We start from the raw sequence: 22,234 nt of genomic DNA, 5'->3' as shown, positions 1-22,234 counted from the left end.
CAGAGTGGTGGGAGAGGACCCCTTGCTCGTCCCTTCAGTACGCTGCATGCTTGCTGCACCTGGTGCTGCTTTCAGGGCTTATCCTGCCCTCACTGGGCACTGGCAGCCAGCAGGGCTGTGGGATAAAGGGTTTTCTGGTTCTGATTCCCAAATTCAATCCCAGGAAGACTGGATTTGGGAGCTGCTGCTAAATGGTAGCTACGGATGCACGAGTGACTCACCGGCTCCTGTCTGCAGGTTTCTGATCCCCAGACTGCTCTCCTGCCCCAGGGGGAGCACTGGGGCTCCTGTGGCCTTGGTGCGGGTGGTCTCAACACCCAGCCCTGCCCTTGGCCATAAGGGAGGGACGGGGAGGTAAGGGAGGTCGGAGCTGTGCTGCCTGTTTGGTGGGGGGATTGCCCCTGCCATGTCCTCCCCCCTGTTTTCACAAGCCACTCTGGTTTGACAGTGGGTTTCTCAAGAAAATTTTTCATCTCATCCTTGTCTTGGGTCTTGAAGCAACCCAGGACTTCGGCTTCCCATGTCCCCACATGGGAATTTTTGTATGTATTCCCTGCTCTGGCTTAGGACTGAAATTCTGAATATATCCTACATCCTATTTTGGCATCTATGTTTGCTGACTCTTAGGGCTTCTGGTGTGCAAAGCCTTGCTTTTCCTTCTGGGCAGGCCAAGAAAAAGAGGCCAAGACATTTTTCTAAGGAAATGTTGGATCTTCACCCTTGGGATATTCCAGGTCAGTGGTAGGATCAGTCAAGCCCCAGCGTAGCTCCATCCAAGGAAAAGGAGGAGAAGACAGTGGCTGTCATCAGAACACCATTCAAGTCCTTTACTTTTCTCCACCCATGAGACAGAGCCTTCGCTGAAGCGTCCAGATTCAGCTTAAAAGCTACAGCCCCAAACCACCCTGTGTCCTATGACTGTTAATGCCCATACAGGAGCCATTGGGTAGAGGACATTCTCTCTCCTTTTGGGAGAGGTGATCTGGGAGGTGGGTGCTTCCCTCCCTTCAGACCTGGAGAGCTGCACCCACCGAACAGCCCAGCCCTTCTCTTTACTGCCCTGTTATCTCCACAGCCTCAGGCGCTCCTCTCAGGTGGCCTGTCCATGCCAGATCCCTGCTGCATTATGGAATCTCAGAAATGCCCATTACGATTCAGTTCCTCAATGCCTGCTTGGTTAAGGAAGATGTTTAATACTTAATCTAACCAGGGGAAAAATAAAAGAGGCCAGGATGGAAATTCCCCCAGGATTCAGGCTGATGCAAAACCAGCTGAAGCAACGCAAGTCCCAAGGAGGACAGCAGGCTCTGTTCTCGCTTGCAGCAAATGTAAGCAAGCTTACTTTGCATTTGCAGGGGTGGATTTAGGGAGTGTGCAGGTGAATTTGTAGTTAAAGTCCTTAGACAGCCCTGAGGTCATAAGAGACAGAGAGAGTAGCTTGCTCCAAAGCTCCTGTTACAGTTTGGTGGCCTGATTCTCTCCTGTGAGGGTACAGGTTAGCAGGAATTTCTGTTCAGGGACTGTATGAGGGCAAGCAAGACTTGGGCTCCTAGAATTGGGTCAGGGTACAGAAACAGGGGAAAAAGAATTAACTATTTCAGGGAACACCATGTCTCCTGTCTGGAAGCTGTCCCCTCTCTAATTTAACCCTCTGGTACTTTCTGCCCTTGTTATTCCTTGGAAAAGAAAATACCTTCCTGGAAACGGAAAATACCTTCCTGGAAAATACCTTCCTGGAAAATATCAACAGGACACCCATGCTTTTACAGTTTCTACCCTCCAGCCTAAAATTATCCATGTCTAGTTTATCCCTAGTTGCACTTGTGCCAACACAAACAGTTCTTGTACCTCCTCATGTACTTACTGACAGTGGTATGTCCCATCTTGGCTTTGGGTTTGCTGCATTGCCTTATTTGAGCACTTTTAGCCCATATGGGAATGGAGGGACTCCACTCACCTGCTTGTCCTTCAGATACTTCTGTGCCCCTCTTCCACTTTTAGTTAGTTTTCCTTTGCATGGGTGGCCTGACCTACATGTGGTGGTGTGGTTGAAAGCCCATGCTGTGATTTGTAGAACAGAATAAAGGCTTCCATGTTCATTTTACAAATACCTCACCCCTTCCATGGTGCAAACACCAAAAAGGCAAACTAAAATGATATCCAGGTGTAGTGGGCTCTTAAAACAATCATTTCTCTCCCCAGGGACATCTGCGCTGGGACTACCCATGGTTAGGTGGGACAGCAGACACCCTCCTCACTCATGGACGCTTCCTCACCTGGCAGGGAAAGTTCTTGTCATTGCCCCTGACTCACACACTGGCTGACTTTCACCCCATTTCTGCATCTTCTGCCTTCAAGGCCTTTCAGCTCGCCTGCTGTGGTGTTCAGTAGCAGCAGTGTCTCCAAGCCAGGCCTGGCTCTGCAGCTCTCGGAAGAAAGACTGCACAGAGCAGTTTAAGGGGGAAGTTCTTGCCAAACACCCTGTTTCAGAAGAGCTGTTTGTGATAGCTTTCCTTTCAGATGTGTTATTAAAAAGCTTCCTTCTGGAGCAATTGGTGCTCTTCCAATGTACAGTAGTTCTTCTGGTATGTAACTGCTTACACTGGAAAATGGCTTCTCCACAGGAACAGCATGTGATGAACAAAGTTTATTCCTGTAAATCGGGACCAGCTTTGGGGTGAGGAGTAAATGAGGCATGACAAGGAACCACCAGTGGGAACAGGCTGTGTTCCCCGAAATAACTCGAGAGGATTCAACCCTATGAAATTCTTATGAGTGATACGATGTGTAGGCTCAGTTCAGGGTCACTTTTGCTTCACTTGGTCCTAAGCAGTGGACTTCGTGAAGAGCCTTTTTCATGAATTTTGAACATTTTCCCATTATTATATTATAAGTCAGAGATCAAACCCAGTTTGCCAACTTGTATGCCTGTTAGATGTCCAAGGAAGCTAAATGAGAGTTGCAGTTTCATCTTAAGTTTCTCAAAACACAGATGCCATCAACAATCCTCAGCTGTGTGGACTACCACTGTTTCCAGGAGAAATTTCTCCCATTTTCTAGCTCAAGAAGGAGAGCTGAGCAGACCCAGTCATGAAATGAGCACCTGCCTCTGCCAATCTGGAGATTCAAGGCAGGATGTTGAAACGACTGCACTCAACCCTCCAGCTAGAATCGTTTAGAAAGCTTCCTACTCACTCACTTCCTACCCTGCCTTGCCAGGCAAGCTATAATTTTTATTTTTAATGAAATCTGCTGAACAGGTCGCCTTGTTCCTCTCAGGTAGATCACGGGAAGGAGATGGTCAGAGGTGTCTTCTAAAGGGAGATTTCACAAGAACAAATCCCGTCATGCTTTGACCCAGTGACCTCCCTTGGCATAACGGCGTTTGCACCAGGTGACCCAGTGCAGCGACTGACTCATTACAGATTTGTGTGATTCATGCTCTTCCCCCTGTTGGATTGCACCATGTATCCTGGGATGGGTGAATGAATTTGGCTTGGATAAGATGTGGAACCAATTGGTCCAAGTTTACCTGTTCAGCTGCTTGAGGATAAGTCTGGTTACTTTGTTAAGCATTTTTTTTTTTTTTTAATAAGAAAAATTACACTGCTGGAGGCTGATTCAGCGCTTTGCAGAAGCCAAGGAGTTCATAAGCTTGGGTTTATTCTGTGTCACTAGAGCCGGTAGGAAAACAGCTGAAGGAAAGCAGCCAAGGATTGGGTTCTTCCTTTAAAATTTCACCTGTGTCTTTCCCCTGGAGCAGAGCAATGAGGGAAGGAGCCGAGTGCCAAGGCTGAAACACAAACAGCAAACATGGAGCCTGGGTGTTGGTTTTGGACTGTGTCTAGAAATAACAGCCCAAGCACAGTGAGTTTGTCATGGCATGTTGCAAGGTTCTGCAGGAGAGAAAGGGAAGGAGTAAGAAAGTGACAAACTTATAGACAAGTGCTCCGATGGACTGCGGTTAGAGGGCATGGGTTCAGATCTTGGTTTATCCCTGGGTACTCCCATACTTTTGGGCCCCAGAAAATATTGGGATAGAAGACTGAGATTTATGGAACAAGCTAAACAGAACAAACAATGCTCTCCTGAGTTCCCTGCTGAGCTGAGCTTCTTTTTTATCTTTGAGCTTTCCTCTGGGGGGACCAGTATTTTACATAAATTAAAGTGTTACATTGCTCTTCTATTTTTTTTTTTTTTTTTTTTTTTTTTTGACACTGTACAGATAGATAAGGATAGTTCACTCTAGTTCACCGGATGCTGTGAATGACTACAGCTTTGGCACCACCACCAGGAGGTGAGGCATGAGTTCTTGTGACAGAGGTTTGGAAATTTCCTTTGTTCAAACCCCTGTGCTGTGAAAGTGTGGCTTTGAATGTCCGTGCAAAGCAGTGGTAAAGGTGTGGACATCTTGCTGTGTCCACCCAACAGGAGGAAAGGCCAACAGCTCTGAGGGTCTACCAGACTGAAGGTTTACCACAGTCCTACTCCTGTGTCCTTCCTTGTTTACTCCTGCTGACCCACAGACTGCTAACCATGAGGATGGGTGCCAGTACCTCGTGCACCAGGTAACAGGTCGGATGGTCTTCTTTGAAAAATTGTAGCTGATGACACATATCTTCAGTTGTTTTGTGCTTGAGTCCTGTGTCCCTGGAGTCCAGCTGCTCGGTGTGGCAGGTCAATTCCTACCTTGGCACGGAGAAGCTCCAGAATTGGCACCTTTCAGCCCTTATTCACACTTTGATTAATTATTGCTTCTGAAAAGATCTTCCACTTCCCCAGCATTGCATCACTGTCCCTTCCCCTTGCTCCTTTGTAGGTAACAACGTGGTTCTTGGGAAAGCAATTGCATAAGTCCCCATTGCTCAGTTTAAGTCGCTGGGTCTTGGGCTGCAGTGATTCACCCTCATGACGCCCCGGGAAGGGAATCCACTGTCACTCTCTCCAATTTACTGCTGAAGAAGCTGAGGTGTGGAAAGGTGAAGGTTTTGCTCAGGGTCAGGCCATGTAATTAATGGGCAGTGAGTCAGCCACGGAGCTGGTGTCAGAGTGCCCACCCCACCCCGGCTCCTCGGGCTCGCGTCTGTCTAGACTTTTCCAAGCACCAGCTTTGATGCTGGTGCTACCACTATCTTCTATCATCATCCTGGGAGCCCAGACAGCTCCCCTCCCTTCACCAGCCATGAGGAAATTTCTGTACCCTCGACTCTTACTCGTAGCCAGTGGGGATCGGGTGCTGCACTTCTGGGAGACACGTATCTGCTTATCTGGAGAACATCGCATCTCCACGTCCCTCCTGCTCCTCTGCAGGCTCTCTGGTCTTACGGCTCTCACCCAGCATGGGTCTAGTCTTATGGCCCTGTCCCCACTATGGGGAAAGAATGGGATCCATGACCCAGTCTAAACAAATTATAAACATACACCACAGCACCTGCCCACCAGTGGCTCAACAAGTGGAAAAGAAGATGTTAGCTCTGAAGTGCACCATGGTTTCACTTCTGGCTGCAGTGGCTTCAGACAACATCAGGGTGAAAAGGACAGAGGGGAATATAAAGGAGATGGGAAGTGCAGGACGAGGTGAGGCAGAGGTGCAGCTGTGGGTCCTCCATGGCTTGGATGATGCACAATGAGAGGGATATGGGGAGAGAGAGGGAAAGGAAGGAAAAGTGGGTGTCCTTGGGGCTGTTTTGCGAACCCCATGTTGCTGGAGTTTGGAGGACTTCAATGATGCTTGTGTTACCAAACCAGGCCCAGGCCCAAGAGATGTTGAGATACTGAGAGATGTTTCCCATCCCTTGTAATTGCATTTGGACCCAAATGTTCCCCTGCATTCAATTCCCCACATGTTATTGCTTTCCTAACTGCTTTCCTGACTTGGATCTTCGGGCTGGCTGTGGCTTCTGTAGGGAATAAAAGCCCATTCATCACCACATTGGAGAGCCGTGCTTTTACAGGGGGAAAGTTTATGGTTAAATAGGAGGAAGATCTGGCAATCTGTGGCTTTGCAGAGGAGGTGAGGGAACAAATCCGGGAAAGGGGTCCCCTCAGCCCTGCTCATTCATCCTGCTGTGCTACGTCAAGCCCCACAGAGTCAAAGAGCCCGGGGAATTTTTATTGCTGGCTTAACAGAAACCAGATGCTGCAAGTGGCACACGTCCTGCCAGCAGCTCCAGATGTTAGGGACTGGGACAGCTTTTCATTCAGGTGGTCTCATAAAATCAGCCCGGGGTGATGCAGGATGTCACTGAGAACAAGAAGGTAGCGACAGTCGATGAGTGAGTCGGCTCAGTGAGTCGGTGGTCTCCTTGCTGAGGCTGTGCTGGGGACCTCTTGTGGATTTTTTTTTTCTTTCATGGGGACTGGGATGAAAATGTGCTTGCAGAGCCTTGTGAGGGGGAAGCTGCAATGTCACCAATGTTTTGGACCCAACCACAATCCTCCAGCTGGGGTGGGGGGCTGGGGCAGGCCTGGCCTTGCTCTGAACACCAGCTACTGGTGGGGGCTTACTGGGGCAGGAGGTGCCTGGCCCCGTCCCACAGCACAGCTATGGGCACCAACCCTCCTGCCCCACTGCTCCGCTGCAAAAACCTCCACGGCCTCTGAATTAGGGGCAGCAGAGCCTTTGCCATCCTCTGGTGGGCTTGGGAGGAAAAGGGAGTGGGAAGCAGGGTGCTATGATCACACAAATGGGCAATGATGTTGTTTTTTCAGCCCAGCTTTTGGACTTCAGCTGAAGAGAAGAAGCTACAGCCCCACACACTAGGCGGTGAAAGCAGAAGGGTTTGGGGCAGGACATCTTTGCCACCTTTAATTCTTCCATCTTCTGAAAGTCCTGAATCTTTCGCTCACCTATGCGAGCAATATAGAAAGTGAAGAAAACAGCTTGGTCTGCCTCGTGCTGAAAAGGAGGAGAAAAAAGGGTTTTGAAGAGGGTGGAAGGGGTGTGGTCACTGGGAGGTGTGTCAGGCATTGCAAACTTATTTATAAGCAAAGGCAGCTCTGCTGGGGAAGAAACCTTGCTGAGGCTGTGTCAGCTGCTGCTGTTCCCTGACACTGCTGGAAGGACACCTCTGCTGCGATGGGGAGGCAAAAGGATGTTCTCGCCACTATTGAAGAGCACCTGAGGATCAGAAACAAATTAGTGCGACAAGCTCTGGCCGAGTGCTTGGGGACCCTGATCCTGGTGGTGAGTCTGTGCTGGGGTGAAGCGGACACCATCCTGGTGGGGGGACACTGTCCTGGCAAAGGGGCTGTGCTGCTGCTGGGATTTGTCCCGTGGATGAGCCCAGCTCCAGTGCAGCCTGCCCTGTGGGCTCTAGAGGAGAAGTCCTTGTCTATAGAGCAGGGAAAAGCTCATGCAAATTGCTGTAGGGTGAGCTTTAGGGTGGCAGGCAAAGGGTGGGCTCTGTAGTGCTCAGCAGGTGCTGGGGGGCTGTGCTGTGCCTGTGGAGTGCAGGGAGCAGAGCAGGCTCCGTGTGAGAGCAGGAGTTTTCCTGGAGATCGTGCAAAACTTCCTTTCCCTCTCGGCCCTGGAATATTTTCCTGGCACTGAAATAGTACAACTATTATCACCCAGGCAGCGAAAGCTTTTTCCTTGCTTTGTTTTCTCTGTACATCCTATGGAGAAGCCAGAACTTAGTGTTGCAGTGTTTTTCTCTGCTGCAAGTCCCTCAAACCTTATCAGTGGGTCTGCATGCCACCAGGGCAGCCCTTGCTGGCGGCTGATCCTGTGTGCGTGGCAGTGCTGAGCTGTCGCTCCATGTGTTTTTCTAAGTGCTGAATGGCAACGTAACTCTTCTGCCTGTTGTAGTGCTTGGTTCCCAAAGGGATGGGGTATGAGGAATAAAGTGGGGTGGGTGTCTTTGAGCTGAAAGGCAAAAACTTCATCTGAAGTGGTGGGGATCCAGAGCAGTCCTCCAGACTTCTGTGGAGTGACAGCGGGTTTACCTCTTGCTGTAACTGATAGCAGGGTTGTTTGGGAAAAACACTGATAGTTGGAGGGGCCAAAAGCAGAGGAAGGTTTGACGAAGCTGCCTGCCCTCCTGGGGACAGCAGAGGGACTGACAAACTGTCGTACGCTTTCGTAGCATGTACTTTCCTGATGAAGAAGAGGGGACTACTGAATCTGATGTGAGACCATAAAATGTTAATACTCCTGAAAGAAAGCAGCTTTACACAGTGCAATGGCTTTCTCTCCAGAATGACCCAGCTCTGGTGACTTGCAAGCCTACTGGTTCCTTAGGGAAGGGTTATACTTGGATTAAGGTGTGTAGAAGCTGATAGGAAAGTAACCAGCAGAAAGCTGCTGTTTGTGGATCACTGATGTTGCTGCGCTTCGTCTCAGGATAGAAGCAAGGTGGTGTTTGTGGAGAGGAGGAGTGTCTCCTGATAGCCAAGTTAGTATTGGTGGAGAAATAAGGCAAGCCTTTAGTCATGTGAATGAATCCAGAAAGGTTTGTGGTTGAAAAAAAAAAAAAAAAAGTTATTCTTTCTTCCAACTGCTACAACTTGTCCCTACAGCCTTGCTGCTGTGAGGCAGAGAGGAGTCGGGATGTGCTCAGAGCATGGAAGGGTTTGGCCCAAAATCATAACCAGCTTCTAAAATGAGTGCCCCTCAGCCAGGGACAGCCCCTGGGAGCAACACGCTTCGTGTTTGTGCACAGATCTTGTAGGAGTGACCTGGGATCTCCTGAGGCTCCCATGCTGGGGACGAAGGGCTGTGAGAGCTCTGTGCTCATATGGGAGAAATCGGGGTGGGTGGTGGGAGAAATGGAAAAATCCCAGGCATGGCAAACACTGCCTGGCTGACAGCAGGCAGAAACAGGGTATAGAAATGGGGAAATGAATCCCTTGGTGCTGTCCTAGTCAATTCTTCTGGTAATGAAGTGCGACTTTGAGATTTTGTTTCTTTTAATATGAAGTCACTTTTTTCTTGCTTCCTATCACCCATATTCCCCTGTGTCTCTTTTATCAGCTACCTGGAACATAAAAGGCCTTGAAGTTGTCTATTTTACCCCCTTTTCAGAGGATCTGGGTTGTGGTTCAGGCTGCATAATCCCAGGACACAGATCTGGATTCTGCCTGGAGGGAAAATGAGCATTTGTACCCTGCAATAGTCCCTGCTGCCTGCCCTGCCAGCAGGCTGAGCTGGGTGTGAATGCATTGATCTGCATCTGAGCCCAGTAAGCATCTGTTATGGGCTTCAGAGAATAAATACATGAGGAAAGCCATGGGATGCATGGAGAGATCCATTCACAGATGATGAATATATTAGAACTGAGCAGTACTGAGGATGGATTTAAGGCTTGGTACTATTCACACTGAAGTCAACTTCCTGAACCCAGAGGGAGTGAGACTGTTTAAAGTTTGCAGTTTACTTGAGATTGCACTGTGTAATGTAAAACTTGTCCCACCGTAGATATTGGCATGACTTCAGCTCCTTCTCTCCTCCCTCTCACTTGCATAACTGCAACTCTCTAAAGCTCTTCTAGAGCAAAATCTTTTCAGGCCCCTGCAGAGTTTCTTTCTTGGTAAGAATCAACCTGGTGCTTGATTCTTATTTTTGAAGGGGTTGTAAAGGAAGCAGAACGTGATCTAGAAATACTTTTTTTTTTTTTTTTTTAAGATAAAAATAATCCAGATAAGCAGCCAAACCCTGAACAGTGCAAAGGCGAGGTGTTCTCCACTTGCAAGCAGCTTTCGCAGATCACGGCACCTTGCACAACAGAGTTGCACTCTGTGCCTGGTGTCCCTCCTGCTACAGAAATGGCAATGCTGATTCTGTTTCCTTTGATAATTAAGACGATCCTCTTCCTTCCTCCCCCCCCCTTCAAAATATACTTTCTGAATGGTACATTAGTTTTGAACTTTATAGCTGTGTCGGAAGCACCCTTGCTGGCAGTGGATAAGCAATGCAAATGCTGAAGGCATTTTCCGAGTGACTTGCTGTTTGTGTTATTGCTGTAGCAACTCGCTAAAGCAAGATTTCCAGTGGCAAGTCTCTGTGCTTTCCTTAAAGGCTGGGTCTGTTTGCTTTGCTCTGCTGGCTGTAAATACCAAAGGTGGCTCTGTTAGGTTTTTACATTTGCAAGAGAAGTAACTTGCTGCTGTAACTGATTTCCAAATTGGACTAACTATGATTCACTGCTGCTGAGGCATGAGGAAAGAACAGAACTACTCCTAATAGCTTTTCATTCAGGCTGTCCTGGCTTTGTGGCCAGGTGGGAGCTTTCTGGGGAATGAGTGTGCTGTGGACCACAGAAACCAAAATAGCAAAGTAGTTGGGATGATCAAGGCAGAGGGAACCTCATTAAACTGTTGGCAGTGCAAAGCTTAAAGTCTGTGCTGCTCATACGACAGCCATCCAGGGTGGCACAGCATTTCCCAGTGTCGTTGTCTGATTTGTGCCTATTTTCTTAAAGCCTTATTTTTATTTTTATTTTTTTGTAATTATTTGGTGGGAGGCAGCTTTCCCCCAACAATGCCCAACCCTGTGAAAACCCACGTCTTCCTGAGAGCTGAAGCCTCCTGATCTGAGGGGCATCAGGAATAGCACAATGTGTTCTTACTTCAATATGTGTATGGGGGGAAACAAGCTAAAATAACAAGCTTCCTCACTAATGCCCAAATCCTCCACTGTTGGCTGCTTTTTTTTTTTTTTCTTTTTCTTTATTTTTTTGGTGTGTGCTGAGACCAGTCTCTCTCCATCTCTGAGCAGCGTTATCGTAGCACATGGTGCGTGTATGGCGCAGCTCCCCTCAGACTCCCTCTTATCTCTCAAGTCCTGCTGCCCCAACTGGCTCTGAGACAGCTGGTGATGAAGAGAGCTGTAACATTACAGACCATCCACCTCGGCCCTTCCCTGCTGGGGTGTTTCTGCCCAGGCTGGCTCCAGCTGTGCTGGACAAGAAGCCAAACTGTGGGATCTGATGTTTCTCCCCTGCTTTGCAAACTTTAAATGGTGACCCATCTGTTTGAGAGAGATTACAAGTAAGGGCATGAATGGTGCTCCTTGCACTGTCCCTGTGGCTGGTGGAGGTCCCTCTGGCTGTGTGATCCACCCCACTACACAGGGAGGGCAGTAAGAGGCCACGTTTGGGGTTTGCAGTGTCTTAACCCAGTCTCACACTGAGCTGCAGGGAAGTCCTTGGGAGGACTTTGTGAAAGCCCTAGGTTTTGAGTTCCACCCTAGTATGAAGAAAGGGGTCTCTGATCCTTAAAATCTTCCATCAATAGCTTTCCTTTAGAGCATCCCCTGGGTATGACTGCCCTTCTGGCGCCTTCCCCACCTAACCAGAGGACAGTGAGAGCTGAGCAACATTTCACATCCACCAAGGTGATTAGGGTAGACTTACAGTGGGATCCTTGCCTAATCCCTGGTTTGTTTGCTAGCTGAAGAGGAGAGTTGCAGCTTGGGCAACACCACTCCTCTTGGGCTATGCAAACGAAACTTTTCCATCTTGATTTAGAGATCAGTCTGTCTGAAGTCCAAGTGCAAATGCATCCAGGCATTGCACCTGGAGGCATGAAAGAGCACTGACAAAGGAGGGAGAGGGCAAGTGAGAGAGGGAATGTGGCCATTGTGCAGGGAGGCATCGGGTGCTACCCTCCTGAGTTCACCTACAGAACTGTTTTGCACACGAGCTGTCTGTGAACCCAGGTGGCCTCACATCTTCATTAGCTCTTTCAACATATTTTTTTGTCCTCCAAGGTTCCTTCATACCAGCTGTGACTAACTCCAGGCCTTTTTTGTCCCTAGCCAGGGAGAAGACGGGGTGTTTGCCACCTGAGGTGACAAAGCCTCATGTGCCCTGGACACAGGGAGGTTTGGTTTCCCTGGGTATGAAGCTACACCCAGCAACCTGCCACGTCTCCTGTTATATTATTATTCTTTGCTGCTGCCTCTGGCTGCCCCCTTCCTTGTGCAGCCCCTTCACCCTTGAACTCACTGCAGAAGGTGGTGGGCTCCTGTTCATTTTCTGCAGTGCAAGGAGTTGGATCAGCCTCTGAGGGAGAATCCTTCCTGCTGGCAGTGAAACCATTAGATCTGCTTCAGCCAGTGAGATGAAATTAGGGAGCTGGCTTCCATTAGCCTGGTTAATGGGTGCAGCGACCTCACTTCCTAGGAGAGTAGCTTTAATACATCAGAGTAATGGCTTGTTGCAATCATTTTATTAGCACTTAAAAATTTGCTTTTGAGCTTGCCTAGTGGCTCACAGGGATATAACAGCTGACTGCTGCGCACCGTGCCATGTGGGGAACTAACCTGGGTTTCTGTTGGTTGGGATGTTTTCCTGTAATGTAAAATCAGTGTGGTTGCAGCAGGTTATTAAAATCCTGAGAGTGAGGGATCATCTCCCCTGGGGTGTGCACTGCTATCTCCTGACCATAGTGGTCGAATATTGACTAAGGACTTTTACATCCATTGCATGGACTTAAAGAACTTTAAAAAAAAAAACCAACAGATAAATGCTGACTTTTTTTTTTTTTTGACCTTCTTGCCTTTCAATTCAAACTAACTGCTCTTGAACTTCTAAGTGTTTAAAAAAGAAGACTTTTTTTTAAAAAAAAAAAAAAAGAATGGTGAGGATATCCTGTATTTCATGGTTTGGGAGAGGGAATTGGAGGGAAAATTAACGTATAGAAGAAGTGGAAATTGTTGTAATTAAGTTTTGTCACTACCACAACAAAATAATAGGAACCTGGCAGGGCAAGGATTTGGAAAAGTGGATCATGACAAAATCTGCCACAGGGTTGTAAACATGGTCTGATTTCTGTTTCCTTGAGCAGCATGGCAGACCACAGTGACAGTATGTGCTCCAGGCATTGTGTCTGTCACTGATGCCTCTTTAGGAGTCTTGAAAGAATATACCAAAAGATAAAAAAGTTTCATTGTGGCAGTGGGGTTTGTCCTGCCCAGACTTAAACAGGAAAGTCAGAGTTGGCTGTGCTGAGTGCTGACTACTTCAGCAGAGAGAAGTGAGACCCTAGATTGAACTACTTGGTGTGGCTGCCCATCTTGGGAGGATGGGTTTCCTTCCAGATGTTGCAATTTTTCTCCATTGGGTGTGAGGGAGGAATTCAAGATGTCCAGATCAGACTTACCATATAACTCAGATGCACAAGGGTGCAAAAAATCCCACTCCAGGTAAACGTAGTTTGCACAGACATGATGATAGTTATTTTAACTTTTGTGTCTGTAAATGCATCAAGCTGCATCCCTCCAGACAACATAACTGCGTGGTATGGCTTGTGTCAAGGCTACACCTAGCTTGTGAAGGTGTACCACTGGCTGCTGCTGAGTGCTGATGGACTGTACCAGATGCTATAATGTAAAACCAAGAGCCACAAGAGCAGGGATGAGCATCATTTGAATGAATTCTTAAAGTTCAAGTGCGGCGGTTGGATGTCATGTATAAAAATGTGTTTATGCTTAAAGGACTTCATTGGTAGGGGACAGAATTGCACACAAGCATACTGAAGTTCAAACTTGTTCATAAATATCACCCTACCCTTTTTTTTTTTTTTTTTTTTTTTTTTTTAAATCTGCTTAGGGTTAAGTTTCCTGTTGTTGCTCAAGGCTCATCTGATAAACAGTTGTAATGCTCCCGTGATGTGGCCTGGAGGTGTTTTTGCATGGCCCATAGACTCCTTCTTGCAGAAAAGCTGGAGAAGGATTGCAAGGTGTAGGATGGAGGGGAGAGAAGGGTGGGGAATAACCTCTTGAGAAATGGCAGAGCTGGAACTCCTCCAGGTTGAGAGAAGAACTTTGTGGGTAAATGAGGCGGTGGATGGCAGGGTGGGGAACTTTACTCTGTGGTTTCTGTGACTAAAAGATATGTGGCTAACAAGCCAACCACCATCCACTTGCAGAACTGCCAGTTCTTTCAGCATGAATAACACAAATACCTTCATCAATAGGAATAAACTGGGGCCAACCCTGCCAAACTCAGATGCCCAGTGCATCTTTTTGTGGGCTCATCCTTCCCTGGTCAGACTGATGTGCTTGCTTTGTGGCCTTAGAGGTGAACACCATAGCCAAAAACTCTGTCCAAACCTCTGACTGAAGTGTGCTGGGGCTCCTCTGGGGTAAAAGAAGAAACAGATGTCACCCTGGTCATTAGTCAGTATTTACTTGTTCCCCTCAGTAGCATGGACATGGCTAGGAATGATGGCTGTTTGCTGCACAACAGACAAGACTTTTTGCCTTCAGCCAGGCATCTTCTCTGCCCTGGCTTTCCAGTGGGGAATCTTGGGGTTGGGACACTGGAGGGGCTGTTCTGATTGCACCCAGTAGAGAGCAGTGCTGGATGTCATCTCCTGTTAACTAGCAAGTTCTGCAGGTTCCTTTGTTCTTTCTACACAAAACCCTGTGTTGGGGACCTGGCTCCCTGTCAGGAGGTCCTTGTGTGCAGTGTCCACCTCGTGAGTTCGCCTCCAGCCTATCTGGCCGCCCCTTTCCCAGCAGGCTGAGTGCAGTGTTTGCTTTGTTAGTAATTCATCAGTTATCAGGGGATGAGTTAGCTGTGTTTTGGCTTTGCCTTTTCTCTGAATTGTGTGTTGCTCAACAGCATGTCCAGCGTTGGCAGGAGAGACGAAGAGATCCACCCCTGCCTCCCAGTCCCTATTTGGTGGCTTCTCTCCTAGGAGCAGATGCTGTCTGTGTGGCAATTGAGCAATTCTAAAATGATGAAGTTTACAGAAGCAGAAAGACTTGATGGGTGGGTAGATATGGGCACATATTCAGTAGAAGTAAGGAAAGCTTATATGCCTAACCTGGAGGATCTCTGTCCTCTGGGAGCAGTCCAGGAGCAAACTCTAATCCTTGTCCTTGTTTAAGGATGCTCACAGTACCTGGTGGTGAAGTGATACCTGGTACACATTGAGAATCAGTTCAGGTAGAGTCAGAGGAAGATACAAGCAAAGAGAAGCTCAGGACTAGGGCCTCTTAAAGTGCATGGTAGGTAGTGCAAAGACTCAGCCAGGCAGAAGGCATCCAGCTGGTTGAGTGATGAACTGAACCACCTGGGGAAATTAGCCTGGGTTGTTAAGGATGAGCATAGGAAGCATGGCTTTTGAATGTAGTTGGGAACACAAGAATCACCCATTAAGAGCACGTCTTTGAGCATGAGCATGTGCCTCTTTTAGCTATTAGGCAACACCCCTTGTCACCCAACAGAAGTAACTATTGTTGCCCTAAGTGCTTGATGCACATTGGTACTGTAGAGACAGGCCAACTGTGTTATCCTGGTCCTTTCCTACATAATTTTGCCATAGGAGGGATGTGGTTGGCTTGGAGGCCCACAGCGTGCCTTGGGTTCGGGACAACTATAGGTAGCTCAGCTCAGGGAGGCAGCCCCAACCCATCAGCCAGGGCTGCCTGAAGGAGTGTCTGTGATTGCCAGGCTGACCCTACCCTTCCTCAGCCATGTCTTTATTTCAGGCAATACCAAAATAGTGCCCCGACAATCTATGTGCTACTGGGTCGGACTGTTATTAGCTGTTTTCAACAGCAAGGTGCCCAGATCCCTTATATGAACAAGTTGTGCTGTAAACACCTTGTTCTGGGGTGCTGTCTCCCTGACTCTTCTTGCCTACCTTTAGCTGCCTAAAAATGAGATGTTTGGATAAAGATGTTCAGTCTCTTAGAGATGTGAGCTGTGGGCTGATCTTTCTTCAGACTTTTTGGTCCTTGTTTCAGTTCCCCCAGCCAGGTGTCAGACTTGCCTTGTGTCCTTTCTCCTTCCCTATTATCCCTGGTTATGATGACTGGGGGTTGAAGTTTTACAGCTCATCCTTGACCCGAGGCCTTCAGTGGTGCATGCAGGTGTGAGCAGAGCAGTCAAGGGTGTCAGTCAGCAGCTGGGCCTGATGTGAAACAGAGGCTAACTTCAATCTTTCTCTTTATTTTTTTTTTTCCAGTTGTTTGGCTGTGGCTCTGTTGCTCAGGTTGTGCTCAGCAGAGGGTCTCATGGAGGATTCCTGACTGTTAACCTGGCCTTCGGCTTCGCTGTGATGCTTGGCATTTTGATCTCAGGACAAGTGTCAGGTACGTTGTGGCTTTGTGGTGGCTGGAATTCACTTGTGACAACTGGTGTGTAGTCATAGAGAACTGCACTTTTCCTGTGTGGTGCTGGTTTGGAGACTGGTGTGCCCTGGCTCAGCTCTGGGACCCAAGTTCTGCTTTCAAAAGTGCACTAACCTCCAATCTTTCTGCAGGTGGACACCTGAACCCTGCTGTCACTTTTGCCATGTGCTTCTTGGCCCGGGAGCCCTGGATCAAGCTGCCAATTTATGCCCTGGCCCAGACTCTTGGAGCTTTCCTGGGAGCTGGCATAGTCTTTGGTCTCTACTATGGTAAGTGCAGATAGTCTATGTGTGCAAGTACGTGTCTATTATCCAGATTAAAACAGATCTTCCAGAAATGTTGATGAAACACTAGTAGTAATAGAGACTTTATATCTGGGCATTGTTCCAGAGCCATTTTACTCCCCTTGTCAAAAAAAAAAAAAAAAAAAAAAGATAAACTTCACCTGAATTTTTCTGCATTGTATGGATGCTAGTGTGAGACAATTGGACTTCCAGCAGCTTTGGCAGCCCTTATCAGGGTGATTGTACATCTTGGAAAACATCCCAGAAATCCAGTTCCTCATAAGTCTATTCCTCTTTCACGGTGCTCCTCAATACAACAATATTCAATGGACGAGAACTGAACACTCTTTGTGCTGATCAGGAAAAGGTTTAATGCTGCTAATTCCAAACAAAGCAGTACTGCTGTAATTGTGTAAGGTAAACAAGTAAAATTAATCAGCACTTACCATTGCTCAGCATTTAATGGATGTTAGAGCTAAGCAGTGTTCCAGAATTTGGTGGGCTGAAGTCAGATTCTCTGCAGAAAAGAACTAACCCCATCTTAACTAGCTGCCTAAAACAGGGATGAGCAGCTATTTTTCTCTTAACTGACCATGGAGGGAACCTATACAACCTGCTTAGGGTAGTTATTCAGCTTCTATACAGCAGTAGATGAGGGGGCAACTGCTCTACGAGACGGCCCCAAGAGGTGAAAGTATTGGCTTATTGGCTTAGAGGAAATGGCAAGATTAGCCCAAATCATATTTGCTGCAGATCAGGTCCATTACTATATCTGTTATGACTTCTGTAGTACCACAGATGTTTAAGCACCTTGTGGGAGGAATTAGGATTCGGATTAGTGTTTCTTTTTTGGGCTCTAACTCTGTTGCCTTTTCCCCACCTCCAGATGCCATCTGGGCTTTTGGCAGCAACCAGCTGTACGTAACGGGACAGAATGCCACTGCTGGTATCTTTGCCACCTACCCATCTCAGCATCTGAACATTGTGAATGGATTCTTTGACCAGGTAAGAGGGTGCTGGGAGGATGCCAGAATTTGAAGAGGTATCTTCTGGGGTGGTTCTGGGCCTCTCATTTGATTAGAGAATGAATTGCAGTTTCAAGAGGAGAGAGATTGGCTCCAAGATCCTTTCTGTATGGGTATCTCACTAGCCCATAGGAAGGTGAATGTTGGAAAGGCTTAAACCAAGCAAGCTTGTCTTAAAGGCACTAACCAGTGTTAGACCCAACGCTTGCCAGGACACCAGTGAAAAGGACATAACTTGGTCTCAGCTCCTGAAGGATGTCTCTTTCTTACTTCCACTGCTGTGGTTGTTGCATGACCCAGAGGTCAAGTGGGTGTGGGGTGCTGGCTGATGTTGGAGGGGTCTCTCTCCTCCCTGAAGTTGCCACCAACCACAAAGGTAGAGCAGCTGCTCGGCTGTGGCAGCTTGGAGGTAGGTTCAGGAAGATGTCTTCAGCTGCTTTTGGCTGCTTGGATGGTTATTCATAGCTCTCCTGTGGGTAGGGAAAAAGGTATAGGTATGATGGAGCTTGTCAGCTGCTAGGAGTGAGCTCCACTGTCCTTTCCCAATAGGGTGATGTCTAATAATGCCATGGGATGACTTAGTGCAGCTTTTTAGAGAACGAATCCTAAAATCATGGAATTTCATAGGAGATAAGTAACTTGGTTAAAAGATCAGCCTGGAATAAATTCTTTGCTTTTTTCTTTTTCCCCTCCCTCCCCAGTTCATTGGCACAGCCTCCCTGATTGTTTGCGTCTTGGCTATTGTGGATCCCTACAACAACCCTGTCCCCACGGGTCTGGAAGCTTTCACAGTTGGCTTTGTTGTCCTTGTTATTGGAACCTCCATGGGCTTCAACTCTGGCTATGCTGTCAACCCTGCCAGGGACTTTGGCCCTCGTCTCTTCACAGCCATTGCTGGTTGGGGCTCTGAAGTGTTCTGGTAAGTGCTTGCCGATTAAGACTTCAGGCATCAAGGGGAAAAAACAACTATAAGTCCAATTAGGTAGTACTTCTGGCATCACAGAAAATCTTAGCACCCATGAGGTATCTCTGGACCGTATAGACATTTTTAAAAAGACACTGCTCTGTTGCTTCTTAAGAAATCATACATGTAGGGCAGTTCCCAGCAAATGACTTAATTTTGCTATCAGGGATGAAACCTCAGGGCATCAATGAGAAGTCCAAGTGTACCTTGAACATAATCTTATTTATTATTATTATTTTTTATTGGTAGGAAATGTAAGGCCTTTGTTATAATTGGATTTTGTTGTAACTGAAGACGATTAAGTCATGAACAATACAGGCTTACGTGTTGTCAAGAGACGCTTTCCTGCAAATAGTGGGAATGAAGTGAAGGTGCCAAGTTCAGACACTGCAATGATTTCTCTCCTTTCTTTGTGGGGAAACAGTTTTGGAAGTCCTGGAAGCAGCTGCTCTGTAATGCTTGTCACCAGAACTTGCAGCAAGAGGCAAATTCTGTCTTGGGTGTTGTGGTGGACCCAGGGTTGCTGTTGTCTTATGCCTCCAAATATCCCCATTGACTTGCAGCTAGATCTTGCATTGTTCCATATCCAGACCAAAGTATCCTAATGCCTCATCTGCAATTGTTAACCCTGAGCATTTCCTTTGTGTTTTCCAGGACTGGTAAGCAGTGGTGGTGGGTTCCAGTTGTTGCTCCTTTCCTTGGGGCTGTTGCTGGAGTGATGGTCTATCAGCTGATGATTGGATGCCACGATGAGCCTTCTCCACCTGCCTCTGAGCAGGAAACAGTCAAATTGGCCAATGTGAAGCACAAGGAAAGGGTCTGAGGAAGCTGCCACCCAGGTCTGGCAGACATTCATTACTCAGGACTGCAGTTGGCTAAGAGGAGGAAGGAGTTGAGAAGAGCTTCAAGAACAACAGGAAGAGTTTTTTTTCCTGTCTTGAGATATTATAGCTTTTTTTTTTTTTTTATATCCCTGATGCATTTGCTTTAGACACTTTCCTGTGAGCCTTTTCCCCATGTGCAGTATCGTGTAATCTTTCCCTACTAAAAGGGGCTTGAGGACTGTAGGAGTCAGGAGAGAAGTGGGCATTGCTATCCAACACCTCTGGCACAGGCCTCATGTTCAGGAACTTGGGATCTCCTGGGCTAAATTGGTGGCCTGGCCTGTGAGTTTGGCAAACTGCTTCCCTCCAAACCTGTGTCCCCATCTGCTGCAGAGTGGGGACCATGCAAAATATAATTATTTTGTTGTTTTAGCATTAAATAGAAAATACAACATCCTTGAAAAAAATTCCCTGTGATTCTATGATGGATCAAATCCATGCTTGGTGTTGCTCTGAAGTCAATGACTTGACACCAGGAATGGACTTGTCTAAAAGATTTTAATTGGCTAATCCTTTCATATCTCCCGTGAACTCCCAGAAGATCATATCCATTTGATCCATAATGTCAGAGCGGAAAGTGAGAATGCACTGGATTTTAACAGAATACTAAGACAAAATGTTTACAAGCCACTGCACCCTGGTGTTTTGATCACAATTTTTAATATTGCCAACTCATGGAATATAAAATAGGAAATTCTTGTTTTCATTGGGGATAACCTGGAAAGAAAGCTTGGCTCCCTGTAGCAGCCTTTCCAATTAATCAGCTTTGTATATATACTGCAAGCAGCTAATAGCCAAGTTCCACTGAAAATGTGGTGTTGTTAAAGTTGTGTGTGTTCATGTAAATTTCACAATAGTATTTTTTTTTTAATAGAGATATATAAGCGCACTCCTTAAAAAGCTGTTACCACGTACCAGGATTGGGATGAGTTAAGTTAATTTAAAGATGTGTGGGAACTGCCTGTTCTCTGACAGCTTTGAGATACTGTTGGATTTTCCCAGGATAGCCTTAGATCACGGAACTATGCTGTTGGAGCATTTTGTTTTCTACCTTGCAGAATTGCTGGGGCATCCCTGGCACTCACAGCACTCTTAACACATTATTTCTGATGAGAGCCTGAGTTCAGGCACCTCCTATACTAGCAGTGCTGGTGTGCCAGAGGATCTCTGGTGATCGCAATGCCATACAGAGTATTTGAAACAAGCAGTATCAGTTGTGAAAGAATTTATTGGTCCCATGGCAATGCGTTAAAGGAACAGGCTTCAAAAGAATTTCTTTAATGTGTAAACTTCTTGAAATATGTAACTTTCTATACATTTCCAATCACTGAAATAATGTATTCTTTTTTTTTTTTTTTTTTGCCTTTTTAAAAAATAAAATGTCAATACCCACACTGTAAAGTGTTAGCGCCAGTTGTATTTCTGAGCTGTTGTCAGCAAACTTTGCTGTGGAAAGGAAGTCATCCATAGCAAAGGCTTCCTTAAAACATTTTCCTCTCCTCAGCCTGCAGTAGCAAAATGAAATTAACCCTTCCAGTCAGTACCTTTACATGCTCCATTTGTGTTTTATTCCTTTCCCTTTGGGGCAGGTGGGAGGAGAACTGTGCAAAGGCCAAAGTATTGGCTGGTGGGTGGGGGCATCCTGCTCTTGGGCATCTTAGTCTTCAAGAGACAAAAGAAACAAGTAGTCCGTGTTTGTCCCTCGCCCTTTGTACCATTTAGCTTCTCTTCTCTCTCTCTCTTTTTTTTTTTTTTTTAAATTAATACAGTTCTTCTGGTTGTGAAATCCTACTCTGTATCCAGTGTATGTTCCGGCATATTTTACTAGTAATTTCTTTTTCCTTGCATGGCCTAGCTAACAAGTATTACAGACCTTAACCCAATGCTTGAAGAATTGCACAGCTCTTCCAGCCTATTCTGAAATACCATTATTGTTGCTCTTTAGCTGATGTGTCCTGCTGTGTTTTTCCTGTGTGAATTGTACAGCCCTAAAATAACTCATAACTTCCCAGACGGTGCCATAGCAAACAATTCAGTGTAGTCTGGATGAATGATTTCCTGCAATTCACCAACTAGAAATCAAATGACTTTTTAGCAAGAAAGCTGCTGAGTTTGGTATGTTCTATCCTTCATTAATATGCTGCTTTATCCATTTCTGTATTGAAAGTTTTTCTCTCAAAATCTGTTTTATACTAATACAATTAACTAGCATTGCTGCGGAGGTTACTTCCCCGTTTCCTTCAGGACTCAGTCCTTTTCCCACTCTTCTGTCATAATGTCTTCAGCTGGCTTGATTGATGTACTAAAATTCTTACTACTGACCATATGCCTTTGGATGCTAGCGCTGTCTGTGTGCTTTATGTGTACTCCCTACCCCATTCCTCCTGCTTCTCTCTGGCATGTGGTAATTGCCTTGCTCCATACACTTTTTAAAACTGCAACAAAATTCTGTACCATTTTCAGGTAAGATATTGACTATCTTTTGTCATAACTGTGTTCCCACTGTGTAAGGCTTCTGTTTTTGGAGGGATCTGTCAGAGGAGTGCTGAGAGCAGCTGAGCAGATCCATTGCCATGCGGAAAGGGGCAGACCCAGCCCTCCTTGAGCAGATGGGGAGCTGTGCAGGGTTCTGCCTCCTCTTCCAGAGGGGTCTGTCCCACTTGAGACAGGTACAGGGCAGCTCTCTGCTAACCCTGGGAGGAGAGCAGTGCATAGGATGGTTTTATATGGCACATCTCAAGAGCTCTGGAACTGCTACTGCAGTGTGGGGAGGGAAGGAGAGTTACCTGAAAATGGCATATTCCCTGGCAGCAGGCACACATAAATTGCTGGAAATTGTGGTTATTTTCAGCTCACTTGCCTTGAAAGAGCTTCTGGGCATTGTTCATTTGGCAAGCCCACACAAACTAAAAGACTTCTTCCTCCTTTTTTCCTCCTTTCTTTTTTCTTTATTCTTTATTATTTATTTTTAACTTACCATACCTAAATAT

The 22,234-nt window shown here is 46.7% G+C and overlaps 1 protein-coding gene across 1 annotated transcript; it reads left to right on the top strand.

Moving 5' to 3' along the window:
• Positions 1 to 6,980: 6,980 nt before the first annotated feature.
• Positions 6,981 to 20,645, top strand: AQP3 (aquaporin 3 (Gill blood group)). The gene is made up of 6 exons (XM_084505384.1): positions 6,981 to 7,186; positions 15,922 to 16,048; positions 16,219 to 16,356; positions 17,258 to 17,376; positions 18,098 to 18,315; positions 19,015 to 20,645. The coding sequence occupies exons 1-6, from the start codon at positions 7,079 to 7,081 to the stop codon at positions 19,181 to 19,183; spliced, it is 879 nt and encodes a 292-aa protein (XP_084361510.1). The 5' UTR covers positions 6,981 to 7,078; the 3' UTR covers positions 19,184 to 20,645.
• The last annotated feature ends 1,589 nt before the right edge of the window (positions 20,646 to 22,234 follow it).

The sequence above is a fragment of the Aythya ferina genome (genome assembly GCF_964211825.1).
Source record: "Aythya ferina genome assembly, chromosome: Z".
NCBI classification, from domain to species: domain Eukaryota; kingdom Metazoa; phylum Chordata; class Aves; order Anseriformes; family Anatidae; genus Aythya; species Aythya ferina.
This window is presented reverse-complemented; position numbering and strand designations above follow the sequence as displayed.

What these genes read in the sequence shown, in the direction of transcription:
- AQP3 (XM_084505384.1), top strand. Translation starts at nt 7,079, where the DNA reads ATGGGGAGGCAAAAGGATGTTCTCGCCACTATTGAAGAGCACCTGAGG. An exon ending in GATCTCAGGACAAGTGTCAG is followed by an intron (nt 16,049 to 16,218) that starts GTACGTTGTGGC and finishes ATCTTTCTGCAG; the next exon opens with GTGGACACCTGAACCCTGCT. An exon ending in TGAATGGATTCTTTGACCAG is followed by an intron (nt 17,377 to 18,097) that starts GTAAGAGGGTGC and finishes CTCCCTCCCCAG; the next exon opens with TTCATTGGCACAGCCTCCCT.